General features: G+C 34.7%; 2 protein-coding genes across 2 annotated transcripts in view; both read left to right on the top strand.

Annotated features, from left to right (window-relative positions):
- Positions 1–5164, top strand: part of LOC125650522 (serine incorporator 5-like) — a 32617-nt gene extending 27453 nt beyond the window's left edge. Inside the window, exon 12 of the mRNA XM_056166813.1 lies at positions 1–5164. This exon is cut by the window's left edge and continues 238 nt beyond it. The gene's annotated coding sequence lies outside the window, so the exon portion shown is untranslated.
- A 7678-nt stretch (positions 5165–12842) lies between these two features.
- The window catches only part of LOC125649060 (dual oxidase 2), a 46404-nt gene continuing 41824 nt past the window's right edge, over positions 12843–17422 (top strand). Inside the window, exon 1 of the mRNA XM_048876272.2 lies at positions 12843–13176. Coding sequence (XP_048732229.2) covers positions 13128–13176 — 49 coding nt within the window. The 5' untranslated portion in view covers positions 12843–13127. The remainder of the gene's footprint in view (positions 13177–17422) is intronic.

Raw genomic sequence — 17422 nt, 5'->3', positions numbered from 1 at the left:
AAAATTAAACTGTATTTTCCTATAAAAACATAGAAAATTTAATTGAAATCATATACAAGAGCCACTGGGATTTCGTATTTTGAATATGACTCAAAAATCTACTTAATGTGTGTAACGATCTGATGATCACTTTTTAGATGAAATCCTTTCCTTGTGTATTGATTCATGTGTGCATGGGTTTCATTTTCTTTTTTTCTTTTAAAGCAATAAAACAAAATGTCCATTTAATATCTGCATATATACATATACAGTGTACTTGTACAGTTCATATATTTGATAGTCATATACCTGCAAATTACCACAGCAGGAATTGATGAAGTGTAATTGTTTTTATGCCTGTTGTATTTGAAATAGGGTATTAGTGCAGTTTTTATGAGTTATTCATTTTAATAATATGGAAAACTTCTAGTCGGAAAATGAAGTAAGCATACATATATTTTCTTTGTATAACCAAACATTTATGTTGTAATGTTTCTAACATCATTTCTACATATTGGGTAGTGTGTTTATGTGTGTTGTATCTTTGTTACCTGAAGTTGTGTGTACAGCTTACACCTGTATTCCTGGTTATACCTATTTGTACACTTATTGATTGTATTTCCTATGAACTACTGTGCTCATGTCGCCCTTTTCTGCCTATTTAGATCATTATATATATATATATATATGTATACACACACACACACATACAGAAGGTAAGAAGTTGTTCCTTCATTAATTTTGTTTATTGTTATTTATTGTTTGCATAAGTGGAGTATAGTATTGATATATTTTGTAATTATATTTTCATTTTATCTTGATATACATGTAGCTGCATATTTTATAAGGAAGATACTTTAAACACTGGTTGTGGGTCTTTTTAGTAATTATTTACTCCTAATTTGTACTATTTTGTTCTAATTTACAGAATGTAAGTTTCATTGCAATTTTTTGATACAATCCCCAAACGAGGCTATATTTTTTAACAATTTTATATTGAAAGTACTGTTGCTTTTTATCAAACATACTTTAATTAAGTGTAACTATCAGACTCCCAAACCTGCCAATGATTTCATGTCCAGATCATATTTTAAATTCATTCCTGCACATCATGAAGAATTCTTTACATCACTGAAATCAAGGATAATGAAATATGTCTACAGAAATGAAGTTTCCTAGGATTATGAAATCTGCCTAGCTTAGTAAAATCTTGAGATGACTCATTTTTAATGAAGTTCGCTTCTTCATGTAAGAACCTCAAGTCTTTTCTCCTCGTATAATTTTATGTAATTGCTTGCCTATTTAAATTTCTCTAATATACCATTATGACATAAAGAGATGTTTTGCACACAAAGTATCACCATATTGAATTGCCTGATTATATTTTTGTGTCAAAGTTCATAGGGGAAAAAACAGTCCAATCATGGTTGGTACATCCTAAGGACTAGATGACCCCTATTGATTTTGAGGTCAAGGGTCAATCCACTCTGGACATAGGAAGACATTGTCCGCTAAGTATCTTGAATTTTTTTGGCACTATTATCAATTAATTAAGTGGTACATGTGTAGAACCCTTTTCAATTTTGCACCACAAGGGGGGGGGGGGGGGGGATAACATGTTTCTGAAACATTCTTTTTAAATCTTTAAGATAGAATATATTAGAATAGATTAATAGTTAAAATATAAAAAAAACAATGAATGTTTACGACATTATCCAGGCATGTTGTAGCATCTTTTTTTTAAATACATGTAGATGATAAAAAATAATTATTCAGAAAAATAACCTGTCAAACGTAGGTCAACCCAGACCTCAAATTCCTAAATCGGAGTTGGTGTAGTGGTTCATCTTTCAATAGATGGCTTAATTCATTGGATCAAATTTACATTTCCACTATTATTTAATAATACTATGGAAAGGAGGTGACCAGCCGATAAATTTTTTGCCATTTAAAAACCCAATAAATGCTGTTATCACTTCTCCATATAATGTATTGTTTTATGTGGATAGTTTTAGAGGGCAAGTGACTGTGCTCAATAGAAAACACCTTAATTGAAGGTAACAAGCAGACATAGTTTATAAATACCTAATGTGGTGGAAGTTGATGATCAGCCGTCGTCATTCATTTTTTCACATTGATGAAGATTCTGGATGTACAATTTTTCCTCTATAACCTTTGACATAGCATGCTATTTTAGTGTGCAAAAGATCCATAGTCTAAAATTTGGAATCTCAAAAATTCATGAACAATCCAAAAACCTTGTTCTCCTGATTTCATTACCATTTGCCAGAATGTAACTTTATGATATGTTGTATTGGGAGGGGATACCAAGCTTTATAGAGCCTTATCTAGATATTTTATACACAAGCGTACATGCATCATGAAAGCATTTGAAATAATAGTATATGTTACATAAACTAGTACATTGAAACAACAACATGTATCAAAAATGTTTGTTTTAGTTTAAACAACATTTGATAACTATTTTGTTTGACCCAGACAGATCTTGAGTCTTAAAAATACAATTGCCAATCAATCAGTATTAAATTAACAGGAAAAGTTGCTGTCTTTTGGGTGAGATCATGTTACCCAAAGCTGGTGTCTATGTGAGAGAATGATTCTCAAAGGAACAGAGAACTTCAAAGTAACAAAATTTTAAATTGATGAATATCAGGGTTAGACAAGTTTAGGCTGTTGGTAAAATAAGCCATGATTCTGTCATTAACAATATTTATTGTTATCCTTTGGAATGCACATGTGACAAGTACAGGATTGTCACCATCGTCGGAAACCCACAGTTGATTACGCTTCGTTCCTCTCTCCATCACCCGTGGATCCATTCATTCCTACTCGCTCGTTCTCATGAATAAATATTTTAAAATATCGTCCAATCAGAGTAATCGTTATAGTAATGTAAGTCTTCTGTTTTTAAAGGTAGCACTAACTTAACTTTGCTATCACAGCAATTGTATACTGAAATTGGGCTGAAAGCGTCTTTTTGATTGGACAAATTCGCTTAGGGTTTTCCATGAGCGCCCAATCAAATTGTCTCATTAATTATTCATGAGAACGAGCGAGTAGGAATGAATGGACCCACGGGTGATGGAGAAAGGAACGAAGCGTAATCAACCGTGGGTTTCCGACGATGGATTGTCACCCGAGTGTGATGTTCCTTGCTAATAAAGCAGCAATCAGCAGACATGGTTGTCTCCCTTTGGCTCATTTCAGAATCACCGACAACAACCCATTGTTGTCCTCTGCTTGTTTTCCAACAAAACCTAACACCATGTGATGTTTCCCTCCCAATAAGGTCTTAACATTTATTCATGTGTGATATGTTTTAGGATTATTTGGATTTGTTTTGTATGTTATTAGCTCACCTAAACCGAAGGCTCAAATGAAAAAAATGTGTCTGGGGGTACATGTATGTCTATCATTAAAAGTTTTTTATATTTTTGACCTCTCCAACAGAACTTTTCAAATGGATCAGGTTATATAAAATTTGCCATGAAGCATCTGTTGGTGAAGAGAATTCAATATTTTACAATTGAAGGGTAATACTCTCCTTCTTGGGGAGATAATGTAGAAATGATAGTGAGTGTTTTAAAATTCCTTTTCTCAAAAACAAGTGAAGACTTGTATGAAGGCCTGTTTATAATGAAGTTTTTAGTTTTGTTTTGTTTTGGGGGGTTTTTTTGTTTATTTATTTTTTTTTTTTTTTTTTTTTTTTTGAAAATCAGGTGCACAAGAGCAGGGCCACAATAGTGGTCTAAAGTTTTGCATAGGAATGTATAGGAAAATTCTTTAGAAAAATCTTTGGTCCATAGGCCTCTTGTCTTTTCCCTGGTAAATGAATATGCTAAATATATATATACATATATCCTGTAACACATAAAATCAATGGTATACAGACAATTTTGTTTATAGTAAAGAAAATATTGTCCAGAATTTGCCATAGAAATTTCCATCCATTAATTTATATTTGCCCAATGATTATATTGTTAAGATGTATCAATACTTGTAAATATATGATGCCTAGCTAATCCATTTACATATTTGATATAATCTATATTTCATTAACAAGAATTGGAATATTTTAGACAATATACAATGCTGATATATACCCTCTCCATACAATTTAGGCCTGATTACGTCTGCAATTTCATCAGGCATAGCAGGGTTTGACACATACTTTTCCTGTAATGAGTCCAGCTGCAGAAGTTCTACAGCCAGTTTATATACTGTTGCTATTAAATAATGAAGGAGGGGGGGGGGGTTATTTGTGTGTGGAGGGGTTCTCTGCTGCAAGGGACACCTTGGAAACATTTTATGAATTACAGAAATCCAATCCACCAATATTGGAGAAGTTTGGGGTAACTCGTGGTTGTTTAAATGGAGTGAAGGTGTATTTTATATTTATGCTTTAGGTTGATAAACTTAATGCTACAACTGTCTACAATTTTATTTTAACAAATGAATCCAGTCTTCTCAGATTTCCAATGCCACGATAGGACCCATCCATCAACCAATACATTACATGTCGCACATTTTTCTTTTTTACCTCAAACATTTCAGACCTTGTGTGCAAGTCTTTTAAAATTATTAAAGGTGGTTTAATTAACATAAAATTCTGTTGACTTCATTTTAACTATAAATATAATGACAATTCTCTGGTGCTATAGATCATAATTGATTCGGTCCAAGTGCCTACTTTAATTGGTAGGTAAGAGATGACATGCTACATGTAATACAGTGCAATATTGATTGATGTGTCATCAGTATATGCTTGTTACAGTAGATTTATTTGTAGATTGTTCTGCTTATACATGTAATAATTTGTTTGTACGAATTATTGTCAGTTTAAATTGTTTGTTAAAACCCTTTAGTGTATGATGTACCTGTTAGAGATTTCAATTTTTAGTGGTTGTACTGCAGTATTTTCTATTGACTTATTTTGTTGTTAACGACAAGAAACGTATATTGTGATTTATATTACATTGTAAACGGTTACTATATATTGTATAGTACATGTACTTCAACATCTATTTCAAAAATAAATATGTTTAAAAAAAAAATTCTTTTAAATGAAGAAAATACATGCTATTTCAATGGTCTGTCATAGGTTTTTCAACTGATAAAGAATATTTAGTTTAATGATTACTATATTAAAGGGACATGGACATGTTTTGAGCTGAAAATTTTATTTTTCCATTTTTAGCTCTTCTGAGCCGAAGGCTCAAAGAGCTAATCATATGGCCATATGTCTGGTGTGTGGTGTGCGATGTGCGTCAACTTTTTGGGAAAAGGGCTATATCTCAAGAACCCCTTGGCCAATTTTTGTCAAATTTGTCACAGGGTATCCTTGACCCAAGGGCTTTCATTTGTACTAAAACTAGGGTTGTGACCCTTTAACAAGGGGAGATAATTAGGAAAATGCAAACAAAAGTAGTGGTTGCTAAAAAATCTTCTCAAGAACCACTGGGCAAATTATCACCAAACTTATTCACAAGGATGAGGATAGGCTGTAGATAAAAAAAAATTGTTAAAGGCATCATCCTGGGGCAAAGGGTGTGGTCTCAAGGTCACTTCAAAGTTGACCTTAAATTTTGTTTTGTTAAAACTTTGATATTTTGCTTAGTATAAGGACTAGGATCATTAAATTTTGTCAGTTGATGCATCTTAGGACCTAATATCATGTTGTCTCAAAAGTAGGTCGTGGTGACCTACTTTTTGAATTTCGCAGGTAATTGTTATTAAATGGATTTTTATGCATATCTTGGACACTTTTGAGCCTATGATCATCAAAAGTTGTCAGTTGATGGATCATGGGACTTTGAACTGCGTCATGTGAAAAGTATGTCACCATGACCTACTTTCTGAATTTTATGGCTAACCATTTATGAATACATTTTAGGTTATTTCAGATACCGAGAGGTTTAGAATCATCAAACCTTGTAAGTTGAGTAAGTTGATGCGTCTAGAGGCCTCAAAACTTATTTATTTTTTTAAAAAGTAGGTCACAGTGACCTACTTTTTGAATTTTGCAGACATTCAAATGTCACATTTTCAAGTTTAGATGCATATTTTGGACACTATGAAAGCTAGGATCATCAAACTTTGTCAGTTGATGCATCTTGAGTCTTCATAGTTTGTTAAAGACCCATCTCATGACCGTACGGTCAGTGAAAATGTAGGCGGAGCCTAATCTAAACAGATGTTATTTACCTGGAGTGGCCAGGGTCTACCAAGGTGTTAATTGCTATATCCCATGGCACTCAAAGAAATACACAGAGGCAGAACATGGCAGAAATCTACCTGTCCATGCTTTTTTATAGTTTTGATATACACAGGACCTGTCTCAGGGACCTCTGTAGAGTTTCTGTGGTCATAGTGTTTAAATAATGGTTGTATTCCTAAGGGTAGCTGACACAAATTCTACACCCACCCCTCTTTCTCTCTGTCATTGACTCAATGAATAATTTCTGTTATAAATATAGAGGTATCATAAATTGATGACATAAATTATTTCAATAGGTTACAAGTTTTAAAACTTATTGTGCAAATTATTGTTTGATTTCTGATTGTGTAATTTATAATACATGTACAGGTATATAGAGGGGGAAATTACAATTATATTGAAATTGCATTGTTCAGGGGCCTTTTTAAAAACAATTGAATTATAGCAGATGTGGACAGGTCATTGCTATCAAAAGGTATACTGGGCTTCCTCAAGATCTAAAGAATGCCTGTAGATACTGGCTGTTATTGTTATCAAAACACCTCTCTGGGGTAGCCCCAGACCACAGTGTCTGCAGATGTCACTCCACCTGAGATCTATTGTTAAATGTTTGATTGGCAGGCAGCTTACAATTTGGGGGTGTCAACTTAAAATTGGGTCTTTAACCAAAAAGTAGGTCACCCTGACCTACTTTTGGAATTTGACGGCTATATTTTAATATTTCAGATACCATTGGACTTACAATTATCAAACTTTGTCAGTTGATGCATGTTGAGTCTTCAGAGTGTGTTGACTAAAAAGTAGGTCACCATGACCTATTTTTGGATTTTGACGTCTATATTTGAATATTTCAGATACTATTTGACTTACAATCATCAAACTTTGTCAGTTAATGGGTCTTGAGTCTTCAGAGTGTGTCGACCAAAAAGTAGGTCACTGTGACCTACTTTTGGAATTTTACATTTATATCTGAATATTTCAGATACTATTTGACTTCAATTATCAAACTTTGTCAGTTGATGCATCTTGAGTCTTTGGAGTGTGTCGACCAAAAGTAGGTCACCATGACCTACTTTTGGACAGTTACATTTAAATTTTCAGGTACTATTTGACTTAACATCATCAAACTTTGTTAATTGATGAATCTTGGTTAGTGAGAATTTTTGCCTGTTCTACAATGTATCAGAAGAGTGATTCTAGGCCCATGGGCCTCTTGTTATTGTTTACAATGCTTAACTAAAGTATTTCTAATGGTCACCAAAATTTGAATATCAGTTTTGAGTTACAAGTGAGATACAGCACTCGCAATTTTTTGTTATGTAAACGAGGCTTGTGCAATGTTTTTGTTTATACATGTCATATGAGCAGTGCGCAATTCGGAATACGCCAATCTCGGACAAATGAAATCAGCCCCAAAACAGGAAGCATAATAATTTACAATAGTCCCTGCCTGGAAGCAAGTTTCTCTTGGAAATCGTTCGAAGCCCCCATGACTCCCTTCTTCCTCTGCTTCTCATACAAAGTTTTTCCAAGCCATAACTTTTTAGCTTACCTTAGCTGAAAAGTTCAAGTGAGCTTCTCTGATCAACCCTTGTCCGTTGTCTGTCCATCTGTCTGTAAACTTTTCATACTTTCGACTTCTTCTCCAGAACCACTGGGCCAATTTCAACCAAACTTGGTACAAATCTACTGTCCGTCTGTCTGTAAATTTTTTACATTTTCGACTTCTTCTTCAGAACCACTGGGTTAATTTCAACCAAATTTAATCAAAGCATCCTTGGGTGAAGGGCTTTCAAGTTTGTTCAAATGAAGGGCCATGCCCTCTTCAAAGGGGAGATAATCACAAAAATAGAGTGGGGTTATTTAAAAATCTTCTCAAAAACCACTGGGCCAGAAAAGCTGAGATTTACATGAAAGCTTCCTGACATAGTGCAGATTCAAGTTTGTTAAAATCATGGCCCCACGGGGATTAACTGCAAGAATGTAGCCCTCTCTGATTTTTGATTTTTTTTTTTTTTTAAGGGAAATTGGATAGGGCTACATTATTGCAGCTACACGGGGATATGATGGGGCCACAGTAGGGGATCAAAGTTTTACATACAAATATATATGGAAAATCTTCTCAAGAACCACTAAGGCAGAAAAGCTGAGATTTACATGAAAACTTCCTGACATGGTGCAGATTTAAGTGTTTTAAAATGGGGTGGGGGGGGGGGGGTAGGATGGGGCCCCAAGGGGGAATCAAAGTTTTACATAGAAATATATAGGGAAATCTTTAAAAAATCTTCTTCTCTAATACTACTGGGCCAAGAAAGTGGAGATTTACATGAAAGCTTCCTAACATAGTGCAGATTGAAGTTTGTTAAAATCAAAATCTACCGAAACGAAACGAAACCCACCGAAACGAAACGAAATCTAACGAAACGAAACCTACCGAAACGAAACAGATTGTATAACCGAACTCTTTTAATTATAATAATTAAAAATGGTATCTTAGGCCCCAGTGAAAGTTACCACATATAAATGAAATTCGCCTCCCCTTTGATGTAGGCTTTCGGCTTGACTGATACAAAGTTTTAAAAGTTGGAAGAGGGTGAGTAAGCACAAAGTACATATCCGAAGTTGATTAAATACCATGTGCAATTAGTTTCGGATCCATAAATTTCAGAACGGAGGGTTGCAATTTCAGAGGTATGGGGAAACACACTAAACGAGGGGTGGAGTCGCCGGCGTTGGATCCGCCTTTGGGTATAGATACATTATTTGAAGAAGCTGGTGTCTGAGAAAGTTGAAAGCAGGAAGAACTCTTAACCCCTTATTTTATCTCTAACTGCTGAGGTACGAGTGCTTTCAATAAGGCCAAGTAAAATTAATTAGTAGATTATCATTCCCGCCCGCCCCTCGAAAATCGCCCCGCCCCGATTTTTTTGATTTTTTAAAATTACGATTTCCGGATATTTTTATGTCCGGTCCGGTATCGTAAACGTACTTTGTTTCACTTTGCCTTTTAGAAACCCAAATACACATGTAATTATGATTTATAAAGCCTTTTCTCAATGAGAGAAGACATTTTCGAGGTCAAGAATACCATGGCGAAAAATAAAAAATAAAATCCTCCCACCCTCCCCATTTTTTTGTGAAGTTTGAATGATAATCTACTAATTAATTTTACTTGGCCTAATGGAAAAACATTAGATAGATACCATATTATATGAATGCAATTCGGTAAGATATATATACATATACTATTAAAAATTATTATTGATACACTGTATGTAGTGAGTCTAAAGATAACTCTATACATTTAGAATGTTGCTAAGACGGGAAATTGAAAACGGGACGGAAAACGGAAATGTTTTATGCAATAATATCAGGAGGATGTGAGCATTTTGTAAAATCAAAAGGCTTATGAACAAGGGAAGCAGAAATTACAAAGATAAAGGGTGGACATACTCAGAATCCACCGTTTGATATAATACATACAAATACACAATATCTACATGTATACATAGATTTGTCTTAAGAGCAAAAAATACTGAAACATGTATTATGCCCAAAGATGGATCCAACGCCGGCGACCCCACCCTCGTTTAGTGTGTTTCCCCAGACCTGACTTATAAGACTGTAACCCTCCGTTCTGAAATTTATGGACCAAAACTGATTACACGTGGTATTTAATCAACTTCGGATACGTACTTTGTGCTTAATCAACCCCCCTTCCAACTTTTAAAACTTTGTATCAGTCAAGGCGAAAGCCTACATCAAAGGGGAGGCGAATTTTATTTATATGTGGTAACGTTCACACGGGCCTAATATACCGTTTTTAATTATTATAATTAAAAGAATTCGGTTATATAATCTGTTTCGTTTCGGTAGGTTTCGTTTCGTTTCGATGGGTTTCGTTTCGGTGGGTTTCGTTTCGGTAGATTTCGTTTCGTTTCGGTAGATTTCGTTTCGCACTTCACAGGTACCCAGGGGAGACATCTGTTTTAGTGTGCTAAAACAATTCGTCCTAGTTTTTGCCAAAATCGTGTCTTTGATGTTCGGTCAGCGCACTTCCTGCGTGAAATGACCGTTTGGAGATTGCGCAATACATTGTACAATATGTGCACAGGTTACGACGATTTACTTCAAATTAAATACAAGATAATTTTGTTGCATAGCATCAAATCGGCCGCTTAAATTGTGGTATATATGAAATGTTTTATCTAAAAATGGAGAGGGAAAAAACAATTTAATATGAGTACTCGCTCTAAAAAAAAAAAAAAAAAAAAAAAAAAAAAAAAAGCAAACACATTGATAATACTATCATTTATATAAGAGCACTTGAGAGATTAAAATCAGCAGTTAGTGCCTCAAAAGTTCTTAAACTTGCAAGTGCTACAGCACGTAGGCCTATAACGAGGAAATACAAACAAAACACTTAACAGTTTGTTTGTTTGTTTTAAAAACGGACATCGCCCAAGTTGCTAGGTACCGATAGAATGTGTTTAATTCACTATGCATCAATAAAGTAGTCATATATTGGTTACTTATGTAAAGATAGAAAATATGCGATTCAATTATCCGGACGCTTCATTTATCCGGACGATTTTGCTGGGAACCAAACCGTCCGGATTAACGAGGCTCCACTGTATATAATTAGAGATAGCTTCAATTCAACATCTCCACAACTGAATTAATTATCTCTTTAATCAATTGAGTTTTTACTCTCTCTTTTTAAAAGAGTTGATACGCAAAGTATTTCCTTTTACGAAATTCGTTGTGAATAATTATAAATATCTTCAATTAAATTAAAGAGATCGTCAAATCATGCATACCAATCTATAATTCCAATGTTATGTAATACCGATTGGACAAAAATAAATCTAAACGAGAATTTACACATGAATGTGTATACATACACGCCTGAAAACAAATAGAACAGTGCAGGGAAACTAATAAAATTCTTGAAATTGATGATACAAGGAATGAATTGGAATTATTCAGTTTGTGAGTAAAATGTCCAGTTTACACAACGATAAATTCTTCGAAGAGAATGTTTAATTCCATACAAAATTAATTTTTGGTGCAATAATTCCTCCATATGAATTCCAATTGATGGTACCTTTTTAAAAGTAAGTAATGATATCTTCAATGAGTTGAGTTTATGTTAATGTCGCGCTCCATGGTGATCCAACAGACGCCATGTTTCACCTGTCTCTTAGAGGTGAACATTAAAACATCACATCCAAGATGAATTTAGAATTTCCAAATTGAAAGAATTTGTAATGTAGATATTTTGATGAACAAATAGGGAAGTGACACTATATGTCCGTGCCGATAAGATAATGTACTGTACACGAAAGGTCGACAATATATGAAAGAAATCACAATGTTGTAGCACGACTGATTTATCATTTTTGCTTGTGCAACGAGAACTTGCCCTTTACTCATTTTCGACTAAACCGTGAAGAAATGGTGACTTCTATGCTGACGAACTAGAGTAATAGTAATTATTGTGTCAATAAAATATTTTCAAACAAACAAACCATGAAATGACTCTCAAAACCAGTAGGTTTTAACTTTTTTTCCCCTCTTTTTTTTTTTAAGGGGAATATGGTTCTTAAGAGGTTAATTGTACATGTATATTGCTGCATCATCTGACTCCCATGGAAATGGGACATTTCCTCTGTGTAATTCACATCCTATAAAATCTCATGATAAGTTCTTGATTTGTAATGCACATCTCTATGCATCTTTTTTTTTTTCCTCCTACAAAAACTAAAAAGTAAAAAAAGTTTACTCATAATATTGTGACCTGGGGTACATTTACTCAAATTTCTGCAATCATTCAATGTCGGCGTCCTTCGTCCAAACAGGCATAATCTTATAAGGAGGGCGCAGTGATGTTTAAGGATTATGATACATAATCACTTAAGGTACTATGACACCAGCTTTCCTGTCCAATTCATTTATCCGGTGTTAAGGATTGTCTCCAGGTTTATAAACGTTGTTTTCGTTAATTTTACATACAAGTATATAATCTAAAAGGAAACATTCCTCCACACACACAAAATATAAATTTTTGAGTTCCAATACATGACAGAGACGATACCCCGTTCACTTACCGAATTTTTTATTCCATTTCCACCAACATTGTGTCGCTCCCTTCCTGATTACCCCCAGCCCGGTGATGAAAAGATATTAAAACTGAAAGACGTACTATTTTTCTAAGCAACTAATTGAATATCAAATTGTGGCGATTCTTTTCTCAGACATAAAACTAGGGTGGAAGGGGGAACATTTGCCTCTTGTTGATAAGTTCATTAACAAAGTAGGGTACTGGAAGAGGGTTTTTCATGCTCAGTTCAAAAAGAATAATTCACTAGAATTAAATCATATTCTTAAAGCAATGACTACTCTGAAAAAGGGGAAGGAGATTTGAAAATCTTTCATTCAACGAAACGGAGTTGCAGCCACATTTACAGTTGATAGGACATTGTTAAAAGTTTGAAAACTTTGCTGAACAAAATATTGGGGGGGGGGGGGGGGGAGGAGGCATACTGGCTTTCACTAAATTCGTCTGAAATGCATGGATTTTCAATAGCGGAATACATATTGTTCATATTTTCCCGAGGATCTTCCTGTAAGTTACAAAGGTTAATCCAGTTTATATTTGTTGGAAGGTTAGTGAAACAAATGTGTTTAAAAGGTCTTAACATTTCTTGTTCAAAGCTCCAGGCTTTAATGGGTGATATATCCTAAAAATGGACTGTGACTGAGAATAGAAAACTGAAAACCATCCCCATGAAGCCACTTCCGTATGCAGATTTGGATGACGAAGAAGGAAGCTGAATCAGATCGCAATAAGCCTCGCAACTTGACAATGTGTACAGACCTGGCATAACGTCCACCCCGTACCATCAGTATGGATGTGAAGATTCTGTTTGGGATTTTGGCCATTTTGATTGTGTCAGGTAATCCGTTTTCTTTTTGGTCCAGGGCATGCGTCCTTGTACATTTTGCGCATGCAGGATGAAACGTATCCGCGAAGTTGAGAATGGAACGGTTGTCATGTAATATATTTATATTACCATACGTAATTATTGAAAGGTTGTTGATTTGTGTTATTTTAAAATTCTGTTTGTTATATTGCAAGTGGGTTTTTTGTGCTTTCCTTTTTTTAATGAAAATGTTAACATGCAATTCAAATTGAAATGCAATCTAAGTTTAACAGAAAAGCCTTTAGTTCATTTGTAAGTCAAGTAAAAATTTTCTCTCTCTCTCTCGATCGCGAGAGAAACAGAGAGAGAGAGAAAGAGAGAGCAATGGACCCAGAGAGAATTAAAGCCCTGCAGTCGCTGTTTTTACAACATACTGTTGTACCGGATACTGTTGTATAAACTTGTTGTGACTCTTACTCAACAGATTTCGGAAATTGAAATATATTGTCTCAGTTTAAGTGTTTCCGTTGTCATTAGTAGAATGGAGGGAGAGAGTATTGAGTGTAACTAACATGCGCGGAGAGTTGTGAAATACAAGGTAAACCCACGTTATTTCTCGGATAACGCGCTGAGGAAGCTCTATATCTACTCCTAGAAAACACTAAAAAATTCGCTAGCCAAGAGTTCACGGTCAGCTTTTCTAAAACCTCGGCAAAAGATACTCACTTCAAAAATTGCGTTAAAGTGTAAATTACTTTACTTTAGTAGTTCATTATGTAACTGAGGCAATTCAAAGTTAATCGGTATATAGTGAACGACAACCAGACTGCCTACGTGTCAACTTTAATGATGTTCAATGGACTCAGTGGGTTGGGTAGTAAAATATTAAAATACACTGCGTCACAACTGGAAAGGACAGAATGATCATACATGTAGTTCACTTTCCGACTCCCCCCCCCCTCTCTCTCTCTCTCTCTCTCTCTCTCTCTCTCTCTTTCTCTCTCTCTCCGTATAAATATACCGGTATATATTCTGCACTAGTAACCACTACGACAGTTTCTATAGTGCACCAGTATATATACTGATGTACACCTCGGGTTGGACGTCGTCATATGCAGTGATGGACTCTTCCATTCACTTATCGGTCCTTTCTCTCCCTTGTAAAGGGAGAGAAAAGGACCGATAACTCTGTGGAAGAGAATGTTGCATGACGCGAGAACATGCTGTCAGATTTAGGGCCCAATGGATTTTCAATTGAAACGCCTGGTGTAAATTTTATAAAATGTGCTAAACTATATGGAGTTGTGCCTGTTTGATTTGGGGATTTTTGTTTTGTTTTGAAATAGCCATATTCTTGATACGATCGAAAAAAAATATTTCCTTGCTATGATGTTGTTGGTTTAAGTACGTAAGATTACGATAAGTGTTTTATTGCCGTGACTGAAAAAAGGGATGAAAGTGGATAATGCCATATACTCCTTTTATGGATGTAAAGATAGTTCCCTCAAGTAGTTTTGATTGCTCATTAAAATATCAATGTCAATAGGAAACATAACGGGAAACCTTTTTTTGTCGACATTTTGATAATATTGGGGGGTCCGGTCCTTCCGTGTATATTTATATTCATTTAAAATTTTAAAAGTATATTTCGTTTTAGCACAATCTGATTAAAATCGGCTCGAGTAGCGACAAAACAAAAGAAGTAAAGGAGCGGATCGAGGAGCTGATTTTAATCAGATTGGTTTTAGCAGGATTGAACAATAACTATAATGTTACGTAGAATTTTTCACTCAGTGTCCATGCTAGAAATGGATTAATATTGTAGCACACGGTATCGAAAGGAATACGTGTGATCTGCGATGTCAATGTAAACTACTTATTGCAGGTGAAAACACTTGCTTCTTTCACTGTCCGGTTAATGCTGTATAATTAATAATTTTGGCAGCGCAAAGCATTACTATATCTATTTAAATTAAGTCGTATTTCAGTCACAGAAATGAAAATAATTTTAAATTCTGAAGCTTAAAATCTTGGATTATCGCCTTTGCTATTTTTCCTAATTCTGTCGCTTTTGATGAGGAGTAAACTCCGAAGTCGGGAAATTTTAACAAGAAACAAAGCAGTGTCTTTCAGGGGCGTAGCTAATGTTCACACCAAAAACAGACTGAATGCCCGGAGGCAGCCATATGCAACAGTGGTTCAAGGGCGAAGCCGGAAGGGAGGGGGTCATGGAGCGAGAACCTTTAAAATTGGGCTTATACTGCTTGTACCGAGCAAATACAATTAGACATGGTTAGATCCTGAATTCAATGGTTTCGAAAAGACGTCTTAGACATCTATAATTAGCTGACATGGAATGATTCTGTGTGAACATTAATAAATAATCAATAAAGCAGTAAAAAAGAATATTTAACATTTTCTACACCGGTTTTCTGTACACTGCGAGCTGATTTTCATAATATTAAAACTCAATCAGACTGTCTGTCCCAAAACACGTTAAAATGTCAAAACACTTTTTAAAAGGGTGCACGCTTTTGTTTCTACTCTTGCAAGGGAGGAACGTCTTGAGGTCTTGACTCCACGAGGCTTTAAAATATTCGACATATTAAAATCTTCATTTGACTGTACAAATCCACATATTTTTTTCTTTATTTTACACAGGATAAAAGAAATTGATGTTTCTAGCAATAGACCACAGACACTTGTTTCTGTAAATAACTTGCAACCTCTGTATATTATTAGTATACAGAGGTTGTAAGTTATTTACAGAAACAAGTGTCTGTGGTAGAGGGAACCACTATGAGCAATGGAGGAGGTTAAATTTCATGACTACCCGTAATCACCACTCAGTAGTCAGTACAACAACATACTGTATCTCCCATGTACCTGGCCTGGTGTATATTATTCAATATTTGTGGAAATTGTCAAATCGTATCATTTTTCATAGTTTATCATACTGACAAATTATGGGTTTGGTTTTTTTAATTAATAATCCTAAATATTTAATAATTGTGATTCAAATTAAAAATTCTTTCTTAGGGACGTAGTTTAAAAATGTAAGGGTATTCAGAACAAATATAACATGAACATTGTAAACATTAAATAAAGTAAAATAAACAAGGAAAGAGATCCAAATGATATATGAACACTCAGCGTGTTGCATGGAATTGCCGGTGGCTGAGTAACTTGGGGGGTGGGTGTTTTTTTTTTCTTATCATGATTAAGCGTTTGCTAATCTGCTACCCTGACTGTAGTCCAAAATATGACATTTTCCTGGCTTTTTATGATTTTGATATGTACTGTGCCGTTTCCTGGCACGGTAAATATCAAAATAAAAAAAGCCAGGAAAACGTGGGATATTTCGGACTACCCTGACTGTAATGCTTAATAGGCAACACCAGAAGAACAGTCCAATGTTCCATAAACATCAAACATCCTACATAGCATTAATTAATATTTCACTATTTTGACAATATGCAGGACTGTCAAAATGATTATCAATTTAAAAAAATAGAACAGGAGAGGGGGAATTGATGTATAAGGTGCAATTTGTCATGTTTAGTGTCCGACTGTTGGTATTCAGCAAATACAAACATTGAGAGACCTGATACAATCAAGATCTCAAAATGACGTGAACTTGGGTAGATAAGATTCAGAATGGCGAAATGCATGTCCTCGCGCTTGCATTTTAATTGATTTAACCAAAATTTTGAAGTTCCATAGGTATGGTTTTAATTTTTCACTAGTTTTCTATATTTTCCTTTTAAACATATATATACATGTATATGTATTACCTATAGGGAGAGCTTTGCCCTCTATCATTAACTTCCAGTACCCTTAAAAGAAATGACAGTTTGTATGTAAATAAATAATTGTTCATGTTTTGTAAATATTTTGATATTTATTTATTATCAGTATACAGATAACCATTTTAGGAAACTAACCGAATACCAAGACTTACATATACGTAACATGGAGGGGAGAAATATTGAAGTTGGACCAGAGTAGGATTTGAACCCAGGGCCTCTTAATCTTTTTTGGTGCTCTACTAAGCTATCTGAGCTGGTCTGACTGCTACACATGTAATCATGAGTATTTTATTATAGGTCTTATGGAATGATGAGTTTAATGTATTTACACAGTAGGCCTATATACATCAATATTGGATAATTATAGGGTCAGGAGGTTGATCTTTGAGGTCATAGAAATTTAAACTTGATTTTTATCATCATTATTGGCTTTTTGGCAACAAATTGTTGCCGAGGTGTAAGAATAAAAA

The sequence above is a fragment of the Ostrea edulis genome, chromosome 5, assembly GCF_947568905.1.
Source record: "Ostrea edulis chromosome 5, xbOstEdul1.1, whole genome shotgun sequence".
NCBI classification, from domain to species: domain Eukaryota; kingdom Metazoa; phylum Mollusca; class Bivalvia; order Ostreida; family Ostreidae; genus Ostrea; species Ostrea edulis.
Note: the sequence above shows the minus strand (reverse complement) of the source record. Positions and strands in the feature narration are given on the sequence as shown.